Consider the following 20,821-nt stretch of genomic DNA (forward strand, 5'->3'; position numbering starts at 1 on the left):
GAGAGATGGAGAGACAGAGAGAGATGGAGAGAGGGAGAGAGAGGAGAGATGAAGAGACAGAGAGAGAGATGGAGAAAGAGACAAGAAGAGGAGAGATGGAGAGACCGAGAGAGATAGAGAGAAAAAAAAGAGGAGAGGAGAGATTGAGAGACAGAGAGAGAGAGAGAGAGAGAGAGAGAGAGATGGAGAAAGAGACAAGAAGAGGAGAGATGGAGAGACCGAGAGAGATAGAGAGAAAAAAGAGGAGAGGAGAGATTGAGAGAGAGAGAGAGAGAGAGAGAGAGAGAGAGAGACCAACAAATACAGAAACAGCTACAGTTAAACACACAAGACACAGGAATTAGCAATCAATTTAAATTCAAATGAACTCCAGCTTCTAATTTAACATAACTACACTTTCTGCCTGAATGAGGGAAGATTGCTGTTTTGGATGCAAGCAATTCATCCAGCAATTCAACTACATTGTGGAGTAATCAGCATTCAATTAAATCCCATAGGAAGGCCAGGAAAAAAGGTGGAAGTGACAAAAGCAACTCATTGAAATTCCAGATATTAGGCATTATGCATTAAAAAACAAAGGCAATTAAATTGCTTTGATGGGTGACAGTATTTAATTGAGGTCGGTAGGGATTACAACGGATGTGGCATTTGTGGGTTAGAGGTTTAGATGTTCTTTGTGACTGAGCTGTCATGTTGCCTTCAGCTGGCATTTTCGGCACTCCTCAAAGCTGGACATCATTTTATCCTGCTGCTCGTGATGAAGGGGGGTCGTCAAAACCGCTGCCAGCAGACTCTCGTGTTAAGAGGCTACGTTGTCTGACTGACTGGCTGTGTGAGTGTGTGGATGTACCGTGTGTGTGTGTGTGTGTGTGTGCGCGCATTTGTGTGTGTGTCAAAGAGAGCATCAGGTTGTGTATGTGTGAGAGACTGAGAGTATTTGTGAGTGTGTGGATGTACGGTGTGTGTGTGTGTGTGTATGTTTGTGTTAAAGAGAGCATCAGGTTGTGTATGTGTGAGAGACTGAGAGTATTTGTGAGTGTGTGGATGGTGTGTGTGTGTGTGTGTGTGTGCGTGTGTGTCAAAGACAGCATCAGGTTGTGTATGTGTGAGACAGAGCATTTGTGAGTGTGTGGATGTACAGTGTGTGTGTGTGTGTGTGTGTGTGTGTGTGTGTGTGTGTCTGTGTCTGTGTCCTCTCACAAAAGACTGCAGTGGTGTTTCTCAACAGCAGCAACAATTTTCATCCTGCCAATTTTACAGAGCTCAGAACAAATCATCACAAAACACCTGGGATCGCTTGAAGATAAGCACGGATGTACTCAGTCCGGCATCTGTCAGCCAGTGCTTTCACTTGCTTCTATCACACAACCCCATCGTGTGCAGTTACTTTAATTATGTAGTCCTTGTCCAATTCATTAGACTTTTTGCTAAATTCTCCACACTTTCCTTCAGCTATCTATCGAGTGTAACCTGTGTGCTTATAAAGGTATTTTAGCTCAGTCCTTCCTCTGTAGATGGGAAACAAACGACGTGGCTCAGACAGTGTAATACACTAATTCCAGCCAGTCCAGTTTGCTACAACACTACGTCACTGAAGGCAGGGATGTATTTGATTAGCTCTCGAGTGCAAATATCGGCAACAGCGGCAATGCACAACTACGCATTCGGCAGGAAAGAGGTCATTGTGCAAATCCCAGGCGTGGGCTAAGATGAGTCAAACAAAGCCATCCACAACACAACTGTTGAACCACAGATAGCTATACAACTAATTTACCTCAAATACATCTTTAGATTGGTATAAAACTGGTGACGTATGCTGAGAGTATGACTAAGGTAAAGGCACACAGTAGGTTAATTTGCAGATGCAACCACTGACGAATGGCGCAACTGCATTAATAACTTCTGAGGCACAGAGGCCCTTGGAGGATGAGGAGGCCAGGATGTCGCGCCACGTCACGTCACTGTGCTATTTCTGCCTGAAACAGATCAGCCGTCACCCCCCTCATCCTCTCTCGCTGTGCCGCACCGAGCCGCGCTGCGCCGTTCAGCTTAGGTCTGCATCTCTGCACAACACATGTCCACACTATAGTAGGTGTCAAGAGGCATCATATCAATGCTGTATAAATACAGAGTTTACAGAGGATTTGTTTAGGGGGAAAAAAAAGAAGAAAAAAAGTAGATATTCAAAGATCTAGGCTTTCTGAGGGTGAATCTAGACAGATTAACTGAAAAAAAAAAAAAAGGAAGAGATTCAAAAGAAAAAGAAAAGATTCAACTTCCTGAAAAGAATGGCGGGAATTCCTGAGCGAGGAAATGTCTTAACTTTTTCTGTGAAAGGTAGCCTTCAACTTCAAGGGGTCAGGTCAACAGCATCACAGATTCACTCCTCCACCTCCTCTCTCTCCTCCACCTCCTTCTCTCTCTCTCCTCCACCTCCTTCTCTCTCCTCCACCTCCTCTCCTCTCTCCTCCACCTCCTTCTCTCTCCTCCACCTCCTTCTCTCTCCTCGACCTCTTTCTCTCTCTCCATCTGTTTCTGCCTGTCTCTAGAGCACGTCCGCTTCTGGTTGTGTTTGCAGGCTAAACGGACGGAGAGCCTTGACTGGTCCTTTCCACCACGGCAATGCATAACAGAAACAAGGACAAAAAGAAGCGTTTCTCCCTGTAGCTATGCTCCTGTGGGCGAAGTCAGAGTGCTAGCACCACTGGAGCTCATCACGCCAGCTCTGAAGGCCCTCTAATCAACTAATCAGCACATTCCGCCAAATTCTTAATGAGCATTACAGCACTTGCACAGGCCACTGCTGATCAACTATTCATAAATAAATATTAATAAATGAGAATGATTCAGAAATGTCTGGAGAATGTGTGATGTTCAAGGTGCACTAATGTACAAGGAACTCATGTTGTAATGAGATGGTGTGGGGGTTCAAGAGTTCTGAAGGACGACTAGGGAGGGTCAGGACAACGCAAACACATAACTTGGCTGTTAAGCACATTTCCCATAAATCTAATAAGACACTGAAGGAGCTTTCCTCCAGTGAAATCATCTCTCCCTCTCTATCACACACACACACACAATTAGTAAACAAGATGGGGAAAATGTGAGCACAAACTGGTGGGCATTGAAGTGGCTGTGCATATAATCCACTAAGCTATCGGCTATGTGTTATACAGTCTATGTGCTCTTTGCTCGATATCAGTCTCCACATTTAAACACTGATGCTACTCAAGCATACTTAGAAACACAAGGTCTCTCTCAACAACTGTACTGTATCATTGTAAACCAAGTAAACTGTGTGTGTGTGTGTGTGTGTGTGTGTGTGTGTGTGTGTGTGTGTGTGTGTGTGTGCGCGCGCGTTAAAGAGGCTGGAAACCTCCGTCCGTACAACTCCTGAATTCACAGCATAATTGCCCAGGAAAAAAATGACAAACCGCTACACCCACCGTCAATTAAGTGCACTCTGGGTTGCTCTAGCCTCTGGAGATGACTAATCAGACAGAGTAGGCAAAACTCTCAGGAAAAAAAAAACATAAATAGGAGGCCAAAACAAATCACTGGGCTTCCAACAACCGGGAAAGCAATTATAGTGTCCTTCAACCTGTGCTGGAAACACAGATCATATGACCTTTGCTTGGCACAGCGCTACTAAGAAATATTCAGCATCGGGACATTTTGTTTTTTACAAATAAGCACTTTTTCAATTGTTATAAAACCAGAACTAAAACAAAAACTTACTTCTTTGATTTCCCGCAAACTTGTTAATGTTTTTTTTAATTATTTATTTGTTTCATTTTTCTTTTATTTACTTTTTTTGTTTGTGAAAATGATATTATCCTAATCAATGTTATAGATTACTTTCTTTTCTATCATATCTATCTATGTTTCTGCGTATATATTTGGGGAAAATATCTAATTGCAATTTTTCTGACAGATATTGCGACTGCAATATAACTTTCGAATGTCAATGAATTGATTCAGTTCAATATTCCAAATGTCTCTTTAATTTGTGCCACCCTCTCTTTAATTTGTGCACAGCACCCCCGACCGACTGTAAAGCTCACCAATCCTAATTTCTCAGCCCCCCACGCACTATGTACACCTACCAACAAGAAGTGGCATAGTCAAGGAGGACGACAGTAATAGAAAAGTCATACATGTGACAAAATTAACTGTGCTTGATTATTTGTAGCTTTTGCAATTAGGTAATTGTGTTGGTTCTAGGGCTCTCACTTTACAGTACGTTCGAAAATCGATTGCACAATCGATTGGACCAACCAACACAAGTTTCAAAAACTAAAATAGGGATTTTAACCAAATATGTACACTTTAAACAAATTAAACAAATAAAAAAGATAGATGTAACAAAACCCAAACAATCAGAAAAAGAAAATAAAGAATTCAGAAAGTGCAGTAGGCATTGCGAAAGCTAAAAAGAAAATGACCACCAATTTTATGCACTGGAAACAGCTATTGGCTGCTGTGCTGCTGGTGTTTTGCCAAAAAGTGGAGGACAACGCGATCAACCTGTGCGACATGAGAGAGACGAGCCCTAATAACTTGAGGAGTTCGATATGGAAGCACTTCGGGTTTTGGGTAGATCAAACTATGGAGAAGGACAAAGTGGTATGCAAACCGAGTTCCTACGTAGGTGAAATTTGTTTGACATTTCTAATCGTAAACACAGCCACGTTGAAGCCTGCAGTAATGTTTTCCACTGATGTTTTGGCAGTCCACTCTGCTTATTGTTTTTCGAGAATGTTGCAATTGTGCACGAAACTGCACGCCAATAAATCATCAGAAATATTGCTGGCTTGTGTGTCTTCAAGTGCCCTCTTTACGTTCGTCCTAATGCATGTTAGTTGTCCGTGGATTGGCCTATATTTGGCGTTGAAAATGGAAACGTCTTTAGACATGGAAAATCAATTTTACAATCGATTCAATGAACACTTATGTCTCAAAAATCAAACGGGATTTTTTCACAATTTTTTCACCTTTCCCCAGTTCATCCAGCCGTTCTCGGAGTCTGACAGTAGCACTTTTAGCTCCAACTCATTGAATCAGATTAGACCGTTAGCATCTCTGCTATAAGCTAACGGTCTAATCTGATTCAATGAGCTGGAGCTAAAAGTGCTACTGTTAGACTCAGAGAACGGCTGGATAAACTGGGGAAAGGTCAAACTCAACAGTTTAACTCAAGGGGAGGTGGAAAATGAGTGTATTTCCCAAAATGGTGGAATATCCCTTTAACATGGTGGTCAGTCTACATCAGAGGCCGAAGGATTGACTACACAATTAGATTGGTATGTTCAGCTTGAAGCCTGATGTGTATTCAAATTCAACAAGCAGAGGCAAATGTTTTTGGCTATTGCCTTGTTGCTTGTATTTTTGTTTACAGTTAAAAGGTAATTATTGGCAATTTTTACACAAAAACGTTCAGTTTTAAAAGGGTAAAGAAAAAATGTCCACCTGGAACGGCCTTCTCTGCTGGTCACACCTCAAGTTTTATGCTCAAGGTTAGGTTGCTGTGTAGTATATACCCTTCTGGGCAGTGTACACTTCACATGTTTCTTCGTCAAAGAAACAAGATGGCTGTTTGCCAGCCCAGGACCAGAAATGTTTTTTAGAGCGTGTGAGAGTAAACTCTTGCTTTGCCACTTGAGTGCGCAATCAGCCCTCTATAAAACACACACACACACACACACACACGGAATATAAACATTCCTGTTGAGCAGGCAGATTAGGGAAATGAGAGGCAAATCCAGCAAGGGCCTCCCTAGAGAAGCTGGTCCAATATGTGGTGATACAAACAAATTTTCCATTTCACTGGGATTTGGTCTTGTTAAATTAGAAAAAATAAGGTTTTATTCCCTTATTGTTTTTCAATTGTTTAATAATGTCCTTGGGCATGGTTAAAAGAACAAAAAAGTAATTGGCATTTGGTCAGGGACCAGAACAAAATACATTACAATACATGTCTTGTGTGTTCTGGCCAGGCCTGAAATGGAAGACTGAAATGAGCCAATTTGTGTCATTTCATTGTGCACTATTACAAAAGCCTCGTCAGATATTTTCACATAATTTCCTTATTATTACACAACTGACTTGTTTCTGGAAGTAAACGTCACTGTCTGTAACTGTACCTGTTCGAGCAAATGCCTCTTAATCGCTTAAGAGCTTCTTTGAGTGAGCAGACATTTAATAATCGGCACAATGACTTTTGTCAATTGCCATGTTAGGCTTAACAATCTGCACTGTCCTCGACAAAAGCACATGAAATGAGACTGAAGTTTAGCAAATAAATTCAAATTTTAACTGACGTCAGTGCATTACAGAATGGTGACTGAAAAGGGGCCAACGTCTACTGTGGCAGATATTGACTGTTACATTCTTTGAACTGTTAGGTGTAATCATTTGCCCTAATTTGACAGAATGTCACAGCACAGTGACATGGTGTTTTCCTTACCCGCTGAGCCCAGGAGCGCATGGTAGTCCGTACCCCTCTGCACAGGCACGTCCTTATTCTGTTCTTCCAGCTCGGACGCTTCATAGCGGTCCCAGTTTGATTCAAGTTTTCTCCTGGAGAATACACTGCGCCCCTCGTCCTCAAAATCTGCATTATCGTTGACATCTTGGCCCTTTTAATTAACAGTTAACAAGGATACGTTGTAATGTCTGGTACTAATTGTAGTTTGCAATGAGTTCATGCAGTTCTACTAACAACAACAAATGCAACGTGTATCTGACACGAGCCTAAAATAACCCCACGTGGTGAATGATGAATTAATGCAGTGTATGTGCGGAGAGAGCTGGTAGATGATTATTAGTGGTTATTCACAGAGGGTAAAAATATGCTTGCTACTTGCTAGAAAACTGTTTGATGGTTAGGCTGGGAAGCCTCGCTAAGTCATGTCATGCCATCGGCATCTCACCCACCCGGCTGCCGAAGAAGTCCGCTGCATGAGTGCCGCGTCCTCTTCCCCGATAATGATCCCTTTTGCCCCTTCCACGGTGGTGACTACCTCTCCCACGACCACCTCTGTGCTCACCAGAGAAGCCAGAGTCACTTCCACCACCACCTCCTCTTCTACCGCCGCTGCCACGGCCTCGGTGCGGTCTTCCACCTCCCTCCATTTCCAACGGGTGTTGTCCGGAACAATTACAATGTAACACGCTGTCGAATTCGTTGTTACATTGAACATTGTCCGGGGAGACACGAGTTCATGTTCTTCTCATGCATTATTATGTTCTCATGAAATTACAATGAATGAATAAAAAATATATAATAATACTGACAATAACCCACAATAATGACACTTAAGTGTGTGTGTGCGTGCGTGTTTATGAGCTCCACTTAATCTTAACTGTCGAATTCATTGTCACATTGAATACTGTCCGCAGAGACAAAAGTAAGTCTCTTTTGCACTTTTATGTTCTCATGAAATTAAATTAGTTTTGTTAATAAAACAAGTCTGCAATAACCCACAGTAATGCAATGTTAACTTTTGTATTATGATGTATTATGATTATTAAACAATAAATTAGTATTTAGTATTAAATTAGTTATACAGCATGTTATATGCTGTTCTCTGTTCTTGGATGAAATAAAGCTGCCTTGCCTTGCCTAATTGTCTCTTTTCCTTTCAGATAATCTGCTATTTCATAAGGATGGAGCTCAAAGAAGATTCTTTAGTTTACTCATAACCTAAGATGACACATTTTCAGTAGAACCATGAATATGGATGACTTGCAAAACTCCACCCTGTATGGAAACACGTCAGAGGCCCAGACTGTTCCACCCAGCCTATGGGAGGTCATCACCATCGCAACTGTATCAGCAGTTGTGAGCCTCATAACTGTTGTGGGCAACATTCTAGTGCTGCTCTCCTTTAAGGTTAACAGCCAGCTGAAGACTGTGAACAATTATTATCTACTGAGTTTAGCCTTTGCAGACCTAATCATTGGAGTATTCTCAATGAACCTGTACACTTCATATATATTAATGGGTAGCTGGTACTTGGGGAATTTAGCTTGTGACCTCTGGTTAGCTCTGGACTATGTGGCCAGCAATGCATCCGTAATGAATCTGCTGGTCATCAGCTTTGACAGGTACTTCTCCATCACAAGGCCACTGACATACAGGGCAAAGAGGACCCCAAAACGTGCTGGCATCATGATCGGCATGGCATGGCTGGTGTCATTCATCTTGTGGGCTCCTCCAATTCTTTGCTGGCAATACTTTGTGGGCAACCGGACAGTTCCGCCAAACCAGTGCCACATCCAGTTCTTCTCTGAACCGGTGATCACCTTTGGCACAGCTATAGCCGCTTTCTACATCCCAGTGTCGGTGATGACAATTCTCTACTGCAGAATATACAAGGAGACAGAGAAACGCACCAAGGACCTGGCAGAGCTTCAAGGCCTAACGTCCACACGCAACCCTGACATCTCCAGGCCCCCACGGACCATGATAAAATCCTGCTTTGGCTTTGATAACGACAGAGAAAGGACCCAGGCGTCATGGTCCTCGTCGAACCAGAGCAACATCACAATGACCACGGTGTGCGCCTCCAGGGACACCTGGGCCAAGAACGAGCAGGTCACGTCCTTCAACAGCTACACGTCGTCCGAGGACGAGGAGAGGCCAGTCTCTGCGACGGCCTCGCAGGAGTCCTGCAAGAGCCAGGCACTGCCAGGGGTGAGTGAGAACGGGCAGCTGGCGGGATACAGCGACGACTGTTACTTCAGCCTGTCCCCGAGACGTAGCTCCCAGAAAGGCAGCAAGAAGGTCATCTCCTACAAGTTCAAGCCGCTCCCTAAGGAAGCGGGCCCTCAGCCAAGCAAGGTGGCCGACAACCAGACGCCCTTGCTCCCGTGCCCTTCCCAAAACCAGCTGCCACTCACCTCTTCCCCCTCTGCCACTGCCACCAAACCCATGGACCCCAATCTGAAGAGCCAGATCACCAAAAGAAAGAGAATGGTCCTCATCAAGGAGAAGAAGGCAGCCCAGACCCTCAGTGCCATCCTCTTGGCCTTCATCCTCACCTGGACCCCGTATAACATTATGGTCCTCATCTCCACCTTCTGCTCTGATTGCATCCCTGTCTCCCTCTGGCACTTGGGGTACTGGCTCTGCTACGTCAACAGCACCATCAACCCCATGTGCTACGCCCTGTGCAACAAGACCTTTCAGAAGACGTTCAAAATGCTGCTCTTGTGCAAATGGAGGAAGAACAGAGGGAAGGAGAAATTGTACTGGTGTGGGCAAAACCCTGTCATGAACAGTAAGCTGACTTGAAAATGAGGCATAATGGGTGTTGAACTGGGGAGTGTACCTATGTATTTTGATCCTGCAGTGTGTCAATTACTCATCCTCAGTCAAATTAACCTCACAAAGGTAAAGAGCATTGTCTGGTTACAGTGACATTTCCAAAGTTTTCTGAGAGATTATACGCTTGTAATTACACCATCTTGAGTTGTATCCATTTGTAGCACAAAACTGAATATAGTTGATGTTTCGAAGTCTTACATAATGCCTGTACATATAGTGTGGTACTTACTATTATACATGATTTATATGGGTATTTTCATGAAGATAGAAGTTCAGGTTTTTCATTCATGTTGTTCATTTGAAAAATTGTTTGTTGGATTATCTTGTATTTTAAGGGCTATCTGACATGTTTACACTATAATGAACTGTTCCATATCTGAGCATTCTAAAATCTTGGAATTATAAGATTGTGTCTGACCTTTTCGACACAAATGAATTTATATTATCAATATATTATTTGTATGGCACTGAATGTAAGACATATTATTCCAAATATTGTTAAGATGTCAGATTTAAATGATTGTGAGCATTAAGGCAGGTGAAAACATCACGGGGCAATACTTCAAAATCACAAACCACTCAAATGTAACAATATAATTCCAAGTTATTGAAAAGTGTAACAAGTGCATCAGAATGTTTGTATCAGTTGGCAGTTCATCAACACATTATTGCTCTTGTATTTCTCCTACAAGTGTAGCTGTCTGGCATGGAAGATTTAAATGTGCTCATGTGTTTTATCCAATTTTGTTCAGAACTTCATATTGATCACCTTACTAAGACCACAGACATACTTCCAGAAGACTCCACTGATATGTGTATTTAATACCACGTTTTACTGAACATGGGCTTTAAATTAAGGGCTCAAGCCTTACAGCCAATGCATTTTGAGTTTCTGTATAAGTAGGTTGAAAAATCGAATAAACAAGTTATTCTGTGCGTTGTTAAAATTCAAACCCTGCTGCACTGTATTGTGTAAATATATGTAGTACTAGTTAAGTGTCAACATGAGCAGTGAAATATATACTTATGACAAAAAAAACAAAAAACATTTGCATTTCATTTTTAATCTCCCTTACACACAGGGTGCATCCACAATATTGGAAATAAGAAGTCTAACTAAGGCTCACTAATCATTCCATATTTTAACTGTTTTTAACTGACAATCCATTTCAAACTGGAGCTTTGCTTACGGCAAGCTCCCAACAGCCAATGACTATTAATCATGTTTAACTTTAGAATACTCATATAGAAGATTGTTCCAGTAATTGAGTAATTTGTCATTTTGGCTGTCTGTACAACATCAGATATAAAATCAATCTGTCTATATCTTCTTTTTTTCCTAAGACATTCATTATTGTAACCCCTGAATTGACCTGAATTTCTGAAAATAACATTTCAGGAGCCTGTGCAGATATGTAATAACACAATAATTCCAAGTTGCTACAATGAATCGGAACAATAGAGTTCCGTTTTTAACAAAATTGGTCATACTGGTTAAGTGAATTTTCATTACAAGTAGGTTGATAAATGCATAGTAGACTGTTCAGAATGATTCAATCATGCCCTTTCCCATGTTCTTTGCAGCTGAGTGGTAATATAGAATAATAATTTTTGAAAAAAACTTAGTAGACCATCACAATTGATCATAACTTTTATTTAAATAAGTCTCATATAGCTAAAATTTCTCATTTTCATTCACAGTTATGTTTGCTAGCTCAACAAAAATCTCATAATGAATATTCAGGCCTATAGCTTTTGTTCAAGTAGCACTGGAAACACAGATGGGTTGGGGGGGATCGATTCCACTTTGATTTTACTTTAGTGCACAACCCCAAAAGTGCAGATACCAAGAAAAAAAAAAGGAATAACTCCACACATTCTGATACCTCACACAATCCCACTGCATCTCCTTGCACTGCATCTAAAGCATAATGGAACCAATCCCCAGTACATTGTTAATGTTAATGAGCTGAACCTGTTAATGGGAAATGGAATCTCAAATGCAGCAGCGATAGAGTAACAGACATAGGTGAGTTGCTATTCACCTGATTCATATCCATAATGCCAGGATATCCTGAGAGGATATCCTGGCATTATGAGGAGTGATGATAGTTGCAACTGGTGCAAAATACATCCAATTACAAATAAGTAGGAAAAAAAAAAAAAAAAAGAGCAACTTAGAAAAATTAACCCAACACAAAACCGCACAAATAAGACTACACAAAACCACTCTTTAGGCCCATGCTCCTCGACAATGAATGCATTTCTGTGTGCATGTGTGTGCGCGGAGGGGGTGAAAACAAAATATATATTTACAAAGGAAGAGAAGACATGAGGAGAGAAGCGATGCAGTAGAACTGACATTTCAGCACAGTCGCTCAGATCACGGCACGATGGCCGGGAGCACGGCACTACCTCCGCTTGACCGCTGCGCTGCGGCTCCCTTTGCTGCCCCCACCTGGCTTGGAGGAGCCCTTAGAGAAGAGTTTGGTCATAAACTCAGAGACGTCGGGCAGCTCAGGGTTGGGGTTTAGCATGTTCATGGACTGCTCCATCTCCTGTGAAGAAAAGCAGACACAGTGGAGAGGTGAGCAGGGTCAATTAAATCACATACATGGCTGATATGATACTGCATGGTGTAATGTGCCGCTCCTCTATGCATTCAACGAAGCCTTTTGGGCAGTGAAAATATTATGCAGAATATTACTTTTACCTAAAACATAACTGACTCTTATTCCTCCCCTACATCTTAACCACATCTAAGATCCAACCATGACAGCTCGGGTTGAGAATGAATAAGGCCTAGCCAGATAAAATGAAAACGAAGAAAATGCTAAATGCTTGTTGCACAGGCCATCTGGACTTTGCTTCAAATAGGATACTTAAATGCAATATGCACATACCCCTCACTCAACCACGCGGAGATTCTGTTTATATGTGAACAACACCCACACGCACGATGTACGCATGTAAGCATCATGTTTGAATCACACGAAGGGTCGGACATACGTTTGACAAAGATTTGCATATAGTACAGAGGACCTGTTTGAAAGCAGTTTATGATTTTAAAGGTGCTCTGAGCGATGATACGTGTTTTTTAGTCTAAAACATTTTATGCCACCAGGCTCCAAAAATGGCAACAAAAACAACCTAGGCAAACCTAGCCGATAAAAAACATAACTGTTCCAGCAAATCACAGACGAGTTTCAATTGCACTGGAGCAGCACGGGAGGGAGGGGGAGGAAGTAGCAAGCTAGCTCTCTGTTTTGTTTGAAAGTCAACAGAACTGACGTTACCCAGCATCGCTTAGAGCACCTTTAATATGTGAGCATGCACATATTGCACAAATGTCTATCTGCGCACGCACGGAGCTCGTAATTTCTTACCTTTCTCATCTCTGGGTCATTGGTATTGACAACTTTGGGAAGCAGAACAATGATCAATAACGGAAGGACCATCATCATTACCTACAAAAGCAGAATAAAATCAGTATGGAATGAAGGTGTACAAAACTTGACACCTGTTATGTACCAAAAATGTCAATTGTCTGCAATATTCTTTAACTAGTCTACAATTAGACCAAATATATCCAAGATAAGACAATCCGATAACATGCATCAACAAACTGTATTCAATTTTAAGACTGAGTATAATCTTTGTTTTTAGCTACAAAGATGAAAGAATGTCACTATTGAGGACACACAGAGTTGCATTCATTGACCTGAAGAATATAAGAGTATCTCAGTCTCTATGTATAACAAATAAAATGTCCTTGACTAGAAAAGACCTTACCATTGGGTTCATGAGAAAATCTGACCAGCCCCATGTTTCCCTCTTCATGAAATATGTCTGTGGACCTGGAGACCTCACCTGGAGTGGATATGACTGTCTGACGACCTCTGAGGTCTTAATGTAATTCACTTGACGTGCCCTGTCAGCCAAAAGAAAAAAGTTGTTACAGAGTTGTGTTTGGTTTGTGTTTTTATGGTGATTTTTATTAAGGCTATATGGCTTTACTTTATACGGTTAATTGTAATGTCAATGTAATGTTTATTGATGCCATTGTAAGTTGCATTGACGTGTGCCATTTTAACTCTTACCTGATTTTCCCTTTGGACGTTATGTCCACTCTCACGGGCTCGAATTTAAAAGAAGGGGACACCACCTCAACAACGTAGGAGCCAGAAGGAACATCATTGACAACAAAGCTTCCATCCGTCCTGAGTGGAGAAAGGCATAACGTTAAGTTAAGTCACTTCTAATAAGACGTTAGCAAGCCAATGTCGTATTGGGATTGGTGGCAGTAATTCTTAGCTAGAAGAGTTGACACGAGGGGGTACTGAAAAATATATCAGCTTTACAGTGCGCTCCGTATTGGTACATATTCCACTTCCGTTGCCAGGCAAGCTTTGGCAATCTGAAAAAACATGACATGGCAACCTGACAAAATAAATTCTAAGATACCTCACTGGTGTTTATCATCGAAATGAGAGGCTGGGCAAGATATGCAGTAGTCGTTTAAAATCATATAGTATGAAATCATGAAACTTCTGCTAGAATAATGTTAGTCGTAAATTAGAAGAGGATAGCTGCCAGCGGACATGCTAACATTACGTAGTTGGCTAGTACGTTAGTGTGTAACCTAGCTAGTTTGCATGGTAGCTCAACATGCTAACCTCATCTTGTTAGAAACTTAACGTTGTGTTCTAGACTAGAAGATGTACAGTGCTGTATAATGACACTTCAATACCTTAAGAAGCCTACATACTCCTCTCCTTCAACCATTACACGAGATGAGGACACCCATTCTTGCGATTTTACGCCTGGAACAATTGCACGACCCTCAATCTTGAATAGGTCTCCATTTGCTTGTAAAGATGCAGCTGAAGGCCCTGCGTCCGAATCACTAAAACACCACGCCAAAGCAAACCAGGCGTGTATGGCCAAACATGTCTGAAATATTCTATTTTGTGAAAACATCGTATTCTACTAGTTAACCGTCTTAGAAATAGTATGATCGGATATTATCTAGCCCAAACGCAGCTTTGACAACTGCGGTCGAATTTCTCACTACGAGTGGGGCGACGTAATCCTTACAACAGGAAGTAGAAGTCACATGACCATAGTGTACAGTACAAAAACTTTACTCACAAGGCGCATACACCCAGAGCCCGTCTACTAGACATTCTCTGATACACCCACTGTCTAAGCATACACTACACACACATCATTTTGGAAAGGGAATTAAGATGTATTTGAGCATATTCACTTATGTAAACTGTGGATTTCGCTCATTTCTTTCATTTCCTCAAAATTCAGAATGGTCTGTAACTTTTGTAGTTTGGTGCTTTAAATTAATGCAACATTTGTTCGTGATCATTACCGTCTACACCCGTGGATTTTATCTTATGCTGTTTGTACATTACCAGCATGCCTGATGTAGCACATTTTCTGACCATGTAGTGTGTAGACAAACTAGCGTTTAGATGTACAGCCGTTCAATGACCAAATATCAAGCCAGATGTTGAAGATTTATTTAAAAGTTTGATTAAAAGAAAAACAAAATCATTATGTGCATTTTACACATACAATTCATTCATGAACAGGCAAACAACGAGACCTATAATAACTTAAGACTGCTGCAGTTCAAGTTCTTGATTGAAGACATCAGAGATAAACAGAGGGTAGGGATGCATTAAATATATCATCCAACGATGCAGATGATCACCACCATAGCACTGACTGCAGTGGTGAGAGAGAGGTTAGCACTTAAGTCACCTGCTTTCAGACAGTCTCACGGAGTTGAACGGGACCCCCCTCTCCCCTCTCCCTTACCACGACGATCCACTTCAATGTGAAGCAACCATTCCAGGCTCACAAGAAGGCCTTCTTGCCTTCATCAAATGTCTCCAGTTTCTCTACTGTCAGGGAGTGTCTGAATTTGACAGTTCATCAATCCCCTGATCTCATAGGCTAGTGCTCTGGGAACTTGGTGCAACAGTTCATCCAAATCCCCTTTCTGATTTGCCAAAAAAGCAGCGGAAAACTGCAGCAAGTGTTTGTAGTGGTCGCGCCCTTAGTGTGCTACATGGGTTCCTCAGCGCAGCTGTGAAAGATAAGTCTCAATGACCTAAACACCAGTGGGAAAGAAAAAACAGACACAAACCAGTGAGAAACTGTCCCACTTAACATTAACAAGAATACGAGTCTATATTAATGGTGTTAAATAATGCCTTTTACCTTTGCTATTTCACCCGTAGTTCCTGGAACTAAAATTAACCGACTTCCTTCCACCCATAACTCCTGAAGCTGCTGTTTCATGACCTGAATGTTGCTGTCCCACAAAAAAAAAAAAACTTTGATTAGACAAACTCAGAATAACAAATAAAAAACTATAATAATAAAAAAAAAAACACAGTGGACAAAATGTACGTACCCGTCACATGGACAGCTTTGTTGTAAGCTTTTGCCATTAGCAGAGAGTTCTGGCCACCATCTCTTAATGAGTGAATGGATCCAGTGTAAAGCCACAATCAAATGTCTGGAGAGAAACAGGGGAGATTAGATTCAGAGTTAACGGAGCCAATTATCAGTAAAACCATGAAAGGAGGTTGATAGTGAGTGACTTACTCCTCGTATTTACTGGAAAGAACTGTCTTCACTTGCGGTAAAAGGTCAACACAACAGCCAATTGATATGCAGGATTGCTCCTCTTCAAGGCTAAATGGAAATGTATATTATCAGGAACAAAGCATATGAAGTGGATTTTGCAAATACAGATTTAGATACATACATATATTACAAACATATTCAACAGTGGTACCTTTTTGCAAGAACGGGAAGGCAATCCACCAGCACACCCTGGTCTTGTATTCTACAGAGAAAGAACATTAGTAAGGAACCAGCTTTGGAAAACTACATTTCAACAACACTAAAAAAAAAAAAAACAACTTGAACTCTTCTTACCTCATTAAGTAAGCCACTAATTCACTTGCACTTTTCCGCCATAGAGTTAAAGCGACATTCAGTTTAAGATTGCGTCCAAAGAGAGCATGCGTCATCGCATCATGGTCCTTGGAAATCTGAACAAGAACATGACAGGACTGACCATTAGTATACAGCAGGCATTATGTGAACCAACACGTGAAACCAAGTTTCGGGAGTGTGGCGCTTTGCCAGCAGCACATACAAAGAGAATTTGTTTGTTTGTTTAATTTAAGGCCATTTCCGCAACTAAGGCTATTTAATGGCCAGAGCATTGTGTGTTAAAGAAACTTACATATGTTTTTTTAAAATCTATGCTACATACAAGGAGAGTATCCATACCTTTCATAGAAAATAAACTAGGATGATTAAATTTGATGATGCTTATGATGCTTTATTCTCTGAATTTATTTACATGTTGCATAATAGTAAAATAAGCAAACAAGGCTTAAGAATAGGGGTTCATATTTTGTGTTATTATTTTCTAATATTCATGTTATTATTAACTGTGTTTTCTATTAGAAATCCTATTGCTGCTGTTGTCCTTTAGCCATTAGACCATGCTTGTCAAATCAGACATTAACTTTGGACACCTCTGGATTGCGAAGTACAGTACTGTGCAAACGAGCAATCATCCGATTGTTTTGCAATGTTATGATGACCATAAATGTGTGCGTCAATATCTTTATTAGAATGCAACCAGAAGATAGAATAACTATAAAAACCACACAAAGTGTACTTCTGGTTCTAGTCTGAGGTATCCATGAGGTTTGTGTTTTTTGCAGTGTTATAATGACCAATCTTGATTGGGGGAACTGGTGATGGAGCCAGTTGGCTCTGGTTCTGACACATTGGTAACAGAAGTGGGAAGGTTAGGAGATGACAAAAATTGGACAGATCTAAGAACTTGCTGAAAAGCTACAGCTCTGCTTCTTGAGAAAGGCATGTCCAAATGTTTCTAGACAAAGAAATGAGGCAAACTGAGACCATATTCCAACCCAGGCAAACAATGAGGGTCAAGGGTACATTACATTTCAGGTGTCTTCATTGCACCTTACCAAAAATGACACTGCCGGATTAGTTTCTGGGTGAGCCACGTTGAATTCAACAGCTGATCGAGACCCCCAGCCCAATCACAGCTGGTGAGCTAGGCATGTCAGTTAGTGCTAAGTGGAGGACTACCATCACCAGCTTCCCCCCTTGCGTGATTGGTCATTACCACACTAACAAAACCACAACTCCAATGGTTGTTTTAGACTGAAATCAGGCTTGATTCGGAGCAAAAGACTATGTACATATACGTCCTGTGTTTTCTGATTAATGAAGACACTGAGGAAAAACTGTATGATCCTTGCTCAAACATCAGTATAGCATACAGTAAGTAATACCAGAACCTATCAACCAACCTCAGTGAAGAAATCACTGTACATGGAGCCGGCCGTTGCCATCTTGGAGGCCTCTGCAGAGTTGACGGGGAACCTGCAGTTGTCGTTGTAGGTGATGCCCTGCACATCGCCGGCACAGGTCAGCTCGTTCTCCTTGTTGGCCATGTCACAGGGCCGGCCTGCGCTTGGCACCCTCCGGCGCAGCAGCCCGGAGCTCGGCGCCGCTGAGTGCCGCGACCGCCGCTTCAACCCCACCACTCGCTTCGCTTTGTTTGAGTTGTGCACGCCGCGGCCAACTGGAAGCCTGGGAAAAAAGGGACGCGAGGAAAGGAAGTAAGGCGTCAGTATGGGTCTGACTCGGCAGGCAGACAAGCAGCCAATGGACAATAAAAGCACAACTAACATACGGACGACCTCTAAATGACAATGGGTTTAAATGAGGCAACGAGTAGTCTGAATAGGCTGAAGATAAAATGTGATGCCCTTTCTCCAATAAAATAAAAATCGTATTATGCTGCACTGGTCTAGCTAAAGAATGTGTGTTTCCATTTGTCAAAAGGTCACCCTCTGTCCACCCATGCAATGCAGCCTGACATAGCCACAGTGGGAACAGACTTTTACAGTGAACTTTTACAGTGAAAGATGGAAGGGGGGGGGGGAGGGGGGTGGGTGGACTTGTCATGACACGTTTTTGTGACGACACAGAGACAAATGGTTTCTGTTATTGTGCCCACACTGGTGTGGACTTGAAAACAAACAACTCACCTGTCTTTATCTATTTCTTCCTTATTTAAATAATCCACCTAAAAGAGATGACAGGCAATAAAGGTAGTCCTCAAGTAAGTTTGGCTGCTGCCAGCCAACACTGACAAAAATGCAAATCCACATGTAAATTCATCTTCACATTTCTGGTCTCTTTCGAACTGATTCCTTTGATTGTCTTTGAATTCTACTCACCTCCCTCATGTTCTTCTTGGCTCCAGAGTGAACCTGGTGCACGAGAAGGTCGTGAGGAGCGGCCTGCTTGAGCCTGTGGAATTCTGTCTGATTGCCATCATGATGTCCAGCGGCCATAATAACTCAACACTGAAACGGACACAAGGGTTTTGCATGCATAAGCACTCAAGGAACGTAGTTTGTTCACCCACACAGGCATACGATTATCTGAAACAATGACCCTGTAGTGAAATTACTGGTTAAGTATTCCTCGACACCTCATTTGGTTACACGCACGTAATATATTTGCAAAGAATCATGCATCACTTTAAGGCATCCTATTTTCCGTGTCGTAGAGATCTCTCAAACTTGTAGCAATATTACAAAGATATGATGCATATGGGATATCGGCTGATGCCTAATAGCTTACAAAACAACCAATCACTAATGAGGGAAAAAGCTTTCAGCAGGACAGGATGCCGAGACGAGTTAACGTTAGAAGGAAGTTCATTATCCTCAAGGACTATATTTTTAAGGCACGCGCGTGTCTCAGTAAATGCACCTCAAAATCCCATTAACACATTTCTTCTGATGAATTTAGCTACATGTCTCGCTTGCTGGGACAGCGTTGACATGATAGAAGTCAGCTGCTTTAACTCCGTAAATAGCTAACAATGTCAGGCTAACTACTACCCAAGATAACGCAAACATCGCTAGCTAAACCACAGCTCACAGATATCTAATGAATATGATGATTCATGCAACGTGAACTTGTTGATAGATCGAGAAATATTCGTCAAATGCTACACGACAACCTCATCCATACCCTTTGGCAAACATAGCATAATTAAGTATCTTGCTGGATAGCTGACGTTAGCTGTTTAGATTAGCTGTATGGCACCGACAGTCAACAGGCCTAGATATGAAACTCCAGTCTCGTCTACAGTGTAGCTAGCACGTCCCAGCCTTTGCTGGCAAGCTAGTTGGCTAGCAGCTAACTAACTTTAAGGAGTGTTGTGTGTGTTTGAAGTGTTTGAAGTAACATAAAAATCAGATTGAGGTCGGAAACAAGGCAGCATTGTCTAACGCTCCTGTTTTACCTGCTAACTGTACCCATCATTAATTGAAAAGGGTTAGCACAAATTGGGCGTGTAATTACAGTATGATAGCTAATTGCTGCTAAGTTAGCTAACATTTGCTATCCAGGTTTGCCATTTCAACGAAACATATGCTTGGTCTTTTAAGGATATAGTTCTATGTTAACGTTAATCTTCTCACCGTCACATTTGGCAAGTTTCTGCCGTTTCCAAAAGCAACATTGTTCCGTGCAACGAGTGTTCCACGTTGTAGTAGCAAAGTCAAAATCAGCCAGAAGCAGGAAAGTAGCGTTAAATACAAAACTCTCAAAACACACTGGCCGAATGGGCGAAGCCTGCTCCATTCAAATAAATACAGACTGGTTCTGTTGGGATTGTGTGTTTGTTTCTTTAATGACATCTAGTGGTCAAAGAGCGCAGTTGGAGTACATAACCACAATATTTTGTTCGACAGCGCCATCCGGTGTCGAGGAGGCTATTGAGCATTAGGTGAGGTTATCGGGTGAGGCAAAGCTAATATGTAGACAAGGGTAAAGGCTTTTATGGGTCTTTCAAGAGGCGTCTAAAGGCCTATTTGTTCAGCATGCACTTAGTTAATTAAGCGTCTCTTATGAGTTATGATTATATTATATTATATTATATTATATTATCATTGTTTATTTTCATTAGGCTATTGATTGCATTAACATTATTTCTTATTATTGCCATTCTCCTTAATGTAGTCTTACCAACTTTTTAAAACTGTTCACTGTTAATTTAACTATTTTATTTGTAAGTCTGCCAAATGTTTTATTTAATTGCAAAAAAAAAAAAGAAAATACATGAATGAACTTTCCTCAGCATAATTTTGAAACCAATTGTAGTTATGGCGGGTTCATTTCCATAAATGCCCAGTGGTTAATTGCCATTAATGAATTGTGCTCATTAGACCATTGAGAACAAAATATGTGGGAAATTAATTTATACCTAGGACTGTCATTGTTATTTTCTAATCACAGTATTCAGACACCCAATAGTCATTCTCAATAGCCTATTCTAACCTTTCAGCATTTTATGTAGTTTTACAATAATGTGTTATATTGGATTGT

General features: G+C 41.4%; 4 protein-coding genes across 4 annotated transcripts in view; 1 reads left to right on the forward strand and 3 right to left on the reverse strand.

Moving 5' to 3' along the window:
- Window positions 1–7,190, reverse strand: part of aven (apoptosis, caspase activation inhibitor) — a 27,870-nt gene extending 20,680 nt beyond the window's left edge. Inside the window, exons 1-2 of the mRNA XM_048250179.1 lie at window positions 6,937–7,190; window positions 6,467–6,638 (exon numbers count right to left, since the gene is read on the reverse strand). Of these exons, the coding sequence (XP_048106136.1) occupies window positions 6,467–6,638; window positions 6,937–7,134 (370 nt within the window). The 5' untranslated portion in view covers window positions 7,135–7,190. The remainder of the gene's footprint in view (window positions 1–6,466; window positions 6,639–6,936) is intronic.
- The window catches only part of chrm5b (cholinergic receptor, muscarinic 5b), a 12,043-nt gene extending 1,552 nt beyond the window's left edge, over window positions 1–10,491 (forward strand). Inside the window, exon 2 of the mRNA XM_048250178.1 lies at window positions 7,648–10,491. Within this exon, the coding sequence (XP_048106135.1) occupies window positions 7,733–9,298 (1,566 nt within the window). The 5' untranslated portion in view covers window positions 7,648–7,732 and the 3' untranslated portion in view covers window positions 9,299–10,491. The remainder of the gene's footprint in view (window positions 1–7,647) is intronic.
- A 478-nt stretch (window positions 10,492–10,969) lies between these two features.
- Window positions 10,970–14,440, reverse strand: emc7b (ER membrane protein complex subunit 7b). Its single transcript, XM_048250180.1, has 5 exons — window positions 14,082–14,440; window positions 13,432–13,551; window positions 13,124–13,262; window positions 12,718–12,798; window positions 10,970–11,889 (listed from the first exon to the last, which is right to left on the reverse strand). The coding sequence occupies exons 1-5, from the start codon at window positions 14,309–14,311 to the stop codon at window positions 11,743–11,745; spliced, it is 717 nt and encodes a 238-aa protein (XP_048106137.1). The 5' UTR covers window positions 14,312–14,440; the 3' UTR covers window positions 10,970–11,742.
- A 408-nt stretch (window positions 14,441–14,848) lies between these two features.
- On the reverse strand, window positions 14,849–20,090 carry katnbl1 (katanin p80 subunit B-like 1). The gene is made up of 10 exons (XM_048250434.1): window positions 19,915–20,090; window positions 18,658–18,786; window positions 18,466–18,503; window positions 17,722–18,004; window positions 16,298–16,413; window positions 16,155–16,205; window positions 15,962–16,051; window positions 15,768–15,872; window positions 15,572–15,665; window positions 14,849–15,461 (listed from the first exon to the last, which is right to left on the reverse strand). The coding sequence occupies exons 2-10, from the start codon at window positions 18,772–18,774 to the stop codon at window positions 15,429–15,431; spliced, it is 927 nt and encodes a 308-aa protein (XP_048106391.1). The 5' UTR covers window positions 18,775–18,786; window positions 19,915–20,090; the 3' UTR covers window positions 14,849–15,428.
- Between the last annotated feature and the right edge of the window lie 731 nt (window positions 20,091–20,821).

Source organism: Alosa alosa, chromosome 8, assembly GCF_017589495.1.
Source record: "Alosa alosa isolate M-15738 ecotype Scorff River chromosome 8, AALO_Geno_1.1, whole genome shotgun sequence".
NCBI classification, from domain to species: Eukaryota; Metazoa; Chordata; class Actinopteri; order Clupeiformes; family Clupeidae; genus Alosa; species Alosa alosa.

What these genes read in the sequence shown, in the direction of transcription:
- emc7b (XM_048250180.1), bottom strand. Translation starts at nt 14,311, where the DNA reads ATGTTTTCACAAAATAGAATATTTCAGACATGTTTGGCCATACACGCC. An exon ending in GAGTATGTAGGCTTCTTAAG is followed by an intron (nt 13,552 to 14,081) that starts GTATTGAAGTGT and finishes TTCTCCACTCAG; the next exon opens with GACGGATGGAAGCTTTGTTG. An exon ending in ATGACCCAGAGATGAGAAAG is followed by an intron (nt 11,890 to 12,717) that starts GTAAGAAATTAC and finishes TTTTCTTCACAG; the next exon opens with GAGATGGAGCAGTCCATGAA.
- katnbl1 (XM_048250434.1), bottom strand. Translation starts at nt 18,774, where the DNA reads ATGGCCGCTGGACATCATGATGGCAATCAGACAGAATTCCACAGGCTC. An exon ending in ACAGTGATTTCTTCACTGAG is followed by an intron (nt 16,414 to 17,721) that starts GTTGGTTGATAG and finishes GTTCTTGTTCAG; the next exon opens with ATTTCCAAGGACCATGATGC. An exon ending in CAAAGCTGTCCATGTGACGG is followed by an intron (nt 15,666 to 15,767) that starts GTACGTACATTT and finishes TTTGTGGGACAG; the next exon opens with CAACATTCAGGTCATGAAAC.